This window comes from Colletes gigas, unplaced genomic scaffold, assembly GCF_013123115.1.
Source record: "Colletes gigas isolate AHSC1104 unplaced genomic scaffold, ASM1312311v1 Colletes_gigas_Sc00001, whole genome shotgun sequence".
NCBI classification, from domain to species: domain Eukaryota; kingdom Metazoa; phylum Arthropoda; class Insecta; order Hymenoptera; family Colletidae; genus Colletes; species Colletes gigas.
In genome coordinates, this window is record NW_025106630.1 from 7,809,485 (window position 1) to 7,816,824 (window position 7,340).

General features: G+C 48.5%; 1 protein-coding gene across 1 annotated transcript; it reads right to left on the reverse strand.

Annotated features, from left to right (window-relative positions):
- Positions 1-1,076: 1,076 nt before the first annotated feature.
- On the reverse strand, positions 1,077-6,648 carry LOC122405491 (cysteine-rich protein 1-like). The gene is made up of 3 exons (XM_043410289.1): positions 6,370-6,648; positions 1,509-1,661; positions 1,077-1,362 (listed from the first exon to the last, which is right to left on the reverse strand). The coding sequence occupies exons 1-3, from the start codon at positions 6,407-6,409 to the stop codon at positions 1,319-1,321; spliced, it is 237 nt and encodes a 78-aa protein (XP_043266224.1). The 5' UTR covers positions 6,410-6,648; the 3' UTR covers positions 1,077-1,318.
- Positions 6,649-7,340: the final 692 nt, after the last annotated feature.

The following is a 7,340-nucleotide window of genomic DNA, read 5'->3' on the forward strand; positions in this document are numbered from 1 at the left end:
GCGTGTGAATGTTTGCAATGTTTCGGGTGTCGGAGGAACCCCGGGGAATCCTCTCTAGTTTAGGCTCTTGCGCCCGGACATTATGCGTGAGGATCGTGGAGTGTGTGTGTTGAGAGAATGCGTTTTGAAATTTTTTAAATATAGCTTTAGGTAGGTAGGTAGCTTACTTTCTGGTATGTGTGTGTTGAACGTAAGTAGGAAGGGTCAGGGCAGGACTGTCCACAGTCTTTTTTCGGGTAGGCGCGTTTTCGCGTGGCAGTCCTGTACCTGTAGTTCGATTTCGAGAGTTGAAAAGTTGGCCGATCCAAACGATTCGTACCGTTTGTTTTGGTGTTACTTTCGATTCTTGGAATCGCTTGCTATACAGTCCCTTGTCGCGGTCGCGGTCGCGGTCATAGTAGGTTCCCCGAAACGCTCGACCCGCTCGAGATTTTTCACGTATTCTCTTCCAACAATTCGTATATTGTTGGAAGATTGCGTATTGCACGGAATCTCGAGCCCAGGCATAAGTTTCAGGCATCGGCAGGGCCGCCGAAGAAAGAAGAGACTCTCGAAGAGGCCCTGACAAACTGTCGCAAGAGTGGGCTGCAACGAATGGTTCTTCATCTTCATCTCCGGATGAGGATGGAGAATCATTATTTATTGTCACTGTATTCGTCTGTAGTTGTAGTATTTTGTAGTTTTTCAGATGGTACTTGTACCACACCGGTCAGTGTTTTTTGGCATCGCGTTTTGCATTTGCGTTGCGAAATGCGATTAATCGCGTTTAGTTTCAAGATAGCGTTGCGAATATTATAAACTTATCGCGATTACTTTTAGCGTTGCGATCTGATTATTATCGCGTTTGTTTTCAGAGTAGTGTCGCGAGTACAAATTTGATAACGGTTTGGTATTAGCGTTGCAAAAAATGAATACTAATCGCGTTGCAAATTGGAAATGATATTAACTTGATCGCGGTTATTTTTAGCGTTGCGATTATTTTGTTGTGTTTGTCTGTCAGGGTAGTGTTCATAATGATGAAGTAGCTGAATTAGCTACATCTGCTCTGGAGAGGTTAAAAATTAAATTCTCGGTTCGTTATTTCGCTCTAGCAAACGGTTTTATTACGCAGTTTACAATCATGTAAAAAAATGAATTATCTTAATTATATCGTACAATCGAACGCACATACTTTTCGTACTATTTACGAACAAGTTCTATTTTGTACGTTTATGCTTAGGCGATCTGTATATCCTTAGACTAAATATAATTTCTACGATATAGGTAATACATTCGTATTAACGATAAAGTATATATATATCGCAGAATTCTCGGTTTTTCATTTTTTGTAAACGTAGCTCTCGGCACCACCTCGTCCAAAACCTGCAATGCGGACAAAAATTCGTAATCATTCCCTTGGAATAACTGTTATGTAGAATAATAATAGAAGCATGGTATTTTCTTGTATTAATCTGCAGTGTATAGAGAGATATCGATCAGTTTACGGAGAGAAATAAGCTATTGCTTACCTCCAGGGCCGAACATGGTGGAATAACAGGGATGATTGCAATACGGTTTGCCCTCGTGCTCCGCATGGCTACCCGGTGTCAAAGTTTTGTTGCACTTTTCGCAACGTAAACAGGCGCTGTGCCAGTCCTTCCCTAAAGAGGTTTTTCTTTCGGCTGCAACAAACAAACAGATCGAAATTTTTATTAAATTCCTATGACGCGGCTGAGATATTCTCTCAACGCGGTATGTTGCGACGATATTCGATCGGGGTTCACAGTTATGATTGAAAATTTCTAAATATTTTGATATTTCTGCGAAAGTTGTTGAAAGCTATGAGCCAGGGGTGTCGCATAGGGCGTTTAACGAGTTAACGAGGTTGAAAATGGGCAGACGAGTTGGACGAGACCGGATCGATCGCGACAGAGAATCGCAACGCGCTCGGTGAATTCGTTTGGAAATCTTTTTGGCCCTTTTCCGCCACCGAGGCGAGCAAAATGCGTCAACATCCCCATCCGGGACTCGTCGTCGCGCGATGGTTGCCGCGTCGCAGACGACCAAGACGGAGACAACGACTCCACCGCCTCCTCCATTAGCAATTTCGTAATTATAAAATTGAATGGCCGATTCCCGGCGGACGCGATCGGTGGGTTTTATTCATCGGAGGCGCGAACGCGAAACACCCCGCGGACCGTTCGCGAGACCGCGTCTACACAAAACGGACCGACGCGACGCGACGCGACGCCGCTTTACAAAACGCACCGACGCGAGGCGACGCGACGCCGTTCGTAATTCCCACGCGTGGTCGTCGCGGTATCGTTCGCGGGCACCTTTCAAACCCGTCGAGCGTCTCGTTTCCACTTTGAATCCTTTTTGCTTTTAAGAAATAGTCGAACGCGCGGTGATCTATTGTTTGTTATCGGTTCTGGTGGTTCGAGTCAGACCCCATTAAAATCGATTGATCGTAAGATCGTACGCGTAATACGGGCCGTATAATAAATGGTCGCGTCCAGGAGAGCCATCGAAGGAGATCTGGAGGTTGTAAGGATCGCATATCGCGTCCCCGTGGAATTTTCCGCGGACTCGCGTTCTCGTGTTCGTCGCGCACGCTTGGCCGGAAAGTCGACAAAAGGCAGCGACGAAATCAGAGGAGCGCGAGCGGGTCTTTCTTTCCTTCGATGCGTCGCGGTGCGTTATGCCATTACAGCGTATCAAACCTCGCGGAGAAGACAAAAAGAGCACGGTCGACCGGTGGCGGGCCGGTGGTTGGCATTCAAACGTTCCTCCGCGTCTAAGAAGGAGCACAAAGGACGCTGGTGCCAGCGAGGGGAATTGGAAAATGACGAGGAGCGTAGAGACACGAGGGGTTTAAAGGGGTCGACGACAGTCGATGGCTGAGAGGGGACCGGAGGGGTGGTGGAAGGGTGTGGAGGACACACGCGAGTGGGAGGGAGAGAAGAAACGTAGCCGCGAAATAAGCAAGAACCGAGGGAAAAAGTAAGAGAGGCGAAAGAGGGAACGGGAACGGGAACGGGAACGGGAACAGAGAATGGAGCCGGGAAGGAAAGAGAGGGTGGAGGCAGGAAGGGTACGCATAAAGGGCCATTAGTTAATTAACTCCTAATTATCTGGCGGCGGAGAAGCGAGTGCATAATCGTCAAGAATCGGTGCTGTGCAGTGGTAGCGCGAAAAGGCAGACAGCGGTGTGTACGGATCGTTGCGCTCGGGCGCCAAACAATCGGCGGCTGCTGATTGCATAGGCTTGGAACACCATATCCCCTGCTCTTTCCTCGCTTCCCTTTTCTACCTTTTTTTCCTTTATTTCATCGACAGACCGTTTTCCACCCCCGCCGACCACCCCGCGGCGAAAGCTCCTTCTCGTGGGCTCGCTGCTCCAGCATCAGCATCAGCATCCTAACCGTGCTGGATCGAGGGGGGTACACGGGGTACACGGGGTACACGGGATCCATAGGGTCGAAACGGATAGAGAGCTGGGACTAGCTGGCTGTTGGTTCCCTGTTGGAGCCTTCGCGTTCTTCTCCCGCGCTTTCGATCGCCACCGCGACCAGGCTATTCTTTCTTAAACCTGTTTCCTCCCAGTTCTTCTTATTATTACCCCTATGACCCCCTCCTGCTGCCCCTGGCTCTCGTTGTTGCTGTCCCCGGCGCAGCGTCGGACACTTTATCGTCGTTGCTTTCGACGGAACGCGACTCGATACGGTATCGTCGACTTCTATTCGCCCCTTTGTTCCTTCTTTCTTTTTCGATGCGTTCACCGCCACCTGGATCCGTGCTCGGCCGAACAGCGCGCACGTTTCGGAAGATCGACGAGAGATTTTTCGCGAGCGGCGACCGCCAGAATTCCGTCGCACGATTCCTCGCGAACGATTCGTCCGCGTATCGAAAATCTGGTCAGAGATATCGTTGAGACGGCGGAGCGTTTGAAATTCGAAGACCTCCGCGTAGACGCATCGAACGCGATAACGTTGATACAGCGACGGTGGTATTCGTACGCTCGTTAAACCCGGTATCGTCGCGTGGAAATCGATGGAAAATCCAACGGTAGAATTCGTCCGTAGAATCGCATTACGCGCGAGTCGTAATCTCTTTCTCGTTTAGGACGAATCGGCGGTCCATGAGATTGAGAAGGAATTCAAGATACACCCGGCCGTTGTGTCGCGAAAAAAATGCAGAACCGTTCGAAATCAGTCGCGCGTTCCGCGGAAGGAGTAGACTCTCTTTTCACCGGATCTCGTCGAGCATTTGCAATAATTTACGCGAATAATGGGGAACCAAGTACGCGATTCTTCCCCGAACGTTAAGAAATCGTTTAACCGTGGTTTATTTCAAACCTTTTCGGACTTGGGTTCTCAAAGGGTCGGGGATCGGCCGCGACCGGCTCAAAAAGCTTCCATGTTGGAATCACGGCGGAATACTCGTTCAAAAACAAAGGAAACGCAAGGTTAAAGCCGCGAGTACCTACTTTCTTCGCGTGGGCGCTTTCTCGTTTCGTCTTTGCCGTAGAAGCTTGAAAAGTTACTTTGCCAGGGCATTCGAAAGCTACGGGCCTATGTACATATCTTGCGTCCGTCGAAGAATCTGTTGGAGGTTTAATTACATTTACCGGTACTCGCGAGGGATCGTAATTAACCAGAATGGAATGGAAAAGTAACACGATCGGCAGGCCTTTCGGATTTCAAGGTTTCCCGTGCTAGTCGGGGACAGGGACTAATTCGGGAGGAGGGTCAGGGTTTGTTCGCGCGAGCACTGAAACCGGAAGACCGGCTGGGGCCCGGTGACGGATTAAAACGCGAACCGCGCTCCTAAAGAGGAGCGAGTTTAGAGGCCGATGACCTTCCCCTTTCAAACTTTTTTCCGCGATACAAGAAAAAGAGCGTCGTCCCTCCGATTCGCCCCTCGCCCCTCGCCCCTCGCCGTGGCATCCGTTTCTCGCGCGTCTACTTGCGCCGATCTGAAAGCCCATATACGTAGTCGGCGGCAGCAGCAAGAGGAGCAAGCAGCGCATTCAGAAAAATCCGCTTTCAGCGTTAATAGTGCTTTAACGGCCGTCTAAAAGGCCGCTCGAAAGAGGAAGCGCGCAATTAAAAGCGATCCTCCCTGAATACGAAGCTTGAACGCGTGCGCGAGACCAAGGGAACGCGCTATCGTTCCAGCTTTTCTGGTTCCGTTTATCTGACAGCCGAAGGGGAAGCGCGACGCGCAATTGGCCACCGATAAACTTATCGCGACGGTTTGCCGAATGCTCGACGAACTCGCCGACCGACTCGTAACACGCGAAATCGACCAACAGATTTAACGAATCGTTCGTTCGCGGAAATTTGTTTTCTATAAACCGTTTAACTATACCGTATGCATTGATAGACTAAATTACAAGAATCCCACTCTACTGTCGCTTAAAATTTACTTGTATACGTTTTATTCACTTTCAAAGATAGTGTCCTGCAATGTTGTCCAAGCGAAATTCTATTATTCTGGTTTAAATGAAAAATTTGACGGTAATTACGAGGGTGCTATAATTTCGTTCACCAGTGTATCTTGATGAGTGTACGTAAGTAATACTGGTGCTAATTCTGAGTGTTCTGTACCGATCGTATAGGAATTATCGCCTATCGCGATGATTGTATTAACCGCCATGGTCCAAAGTATTATCGTAAGCGAGAAATCTAGGAATTATCGCAAATAGTGGTGTTATCGATACCAATCCTCCGCGATTCTCGTTGCGTTTTTTTCCGTCGAATCGACCAGCCGTGATAGTTTGATCGAACATTTACATCGAAATGTCCTGAACGAGGCCTAGAATTTTCTGTAAAATTTCCGTCACAACGATTCGCGTCGCGCGACATCCGCGTTGCTCTGTTTGTATACAGTGGGACGAGGCTGACATAATAACCGTTAAGGTGGACCGCGAGGTCGCGCAATGATATCATCGGTGTCGTCATTCGACATTCGCAACTTTTCCAACGGAGTACGAACTTACGGTCGCGACACAAATTTCCTGCGACAAAGGCCGACTGCAGTTTCGTCGACCGTCGCAGGTGCGAAACAAGACGGACGCGAAGCTTAGAGTTCGTTTTTTGTTAATCTCGCGACGAGTACGCGGAAACAAAATTACGTAAACAAACTGAATTCACGAACATCGCGGAACGATTCGAGAACGGAGGACTAGGAAATAATGCGCGAAACCAAAACTCAAATTTAACGAGAAATTAACGTCCGCGAAATCTCGTCCAAACTCTCAGCGTCTTATCGTTCATGATCGACGTAAAAAATCAGCTCGTACGTAGAGAGGAAAGTTACGGGTTTGTCGAATCGCTGGTAAACCGTGTAAATAATTGAAATCGAGGACGGATTTGGTTTGCTCACCGAAATACACCGGCTTCTCGCACTTTGGGCAGTTAGGCATGTTCGAGCCTCGCGGACACTTCTTTGGAACGGGAACGCGTTTGTTCGAGCGACGAAGAAGATCCTCTCGGGAGCGTGGTCAAGCGCGTACTGGGCCCCGAGTTCAGCAAGGTAACGCGATACTCTCCGGTTGATTGGACGTGTGTACGTGCGTTAACGCTGACTTTACGTGTGTGCGAGGGAGAGAGAGAGAGAGAGAGCGCGCGCGCGCGAGAACCCGTGTTAAGGTCGCTCGAGCATGGAACTTGTATCTCGATGTATGCGTGTTTGAGCGCGTGCACCTCGCCTCGATTTACGACATAATGCGTCGCGTCATATCGCGCTGTCGACTGGTAACGGTCGCGACCGGAGAGCAGACTTCTTCCACGGAATCGTTCTCCTCCGATTCTCGCCGCTAACCGGTCCCGTTATCCATTGTTGACAGATTCGTTATCGAACGCGCATACCCAAGTGCCCGCCGAGTATTCAGATCGGCCGGATGCCGCTTTATACGTCAATAACGGACCACTTTGGTACACTTGGAATGCAATCGTGCTACGGATCGCTACCGTACGCACATAGAAACGAGCGAACCTCGTCGTAGCATTGAATTAGATCGATTGGCAATCAAGCTGCCAGGAAAGTTGATCGAGAAAGATCTACCTAATACCGAACTTGTACAGTATTTCACGGTTAAACGATCAAACTGCTTCGTAGGGCATTTTCCACCAATACAAATAACAAGAACATTTTACGTATACAGTATTGTATGTCAAGTAAGACTGTATTGTAGTTTTCTTTACATTTTAAAAGAATATTTGAAAAATGGCATTAAAAATGATCAGAGAACGTGAAGCATATTTGGACTATTCTTGGTAACTTCGAGTATCGAAATATCTAACAAACTGCTAACGTTATCTAATCTGTAACGTTGCAAATGATACAGGCAATTA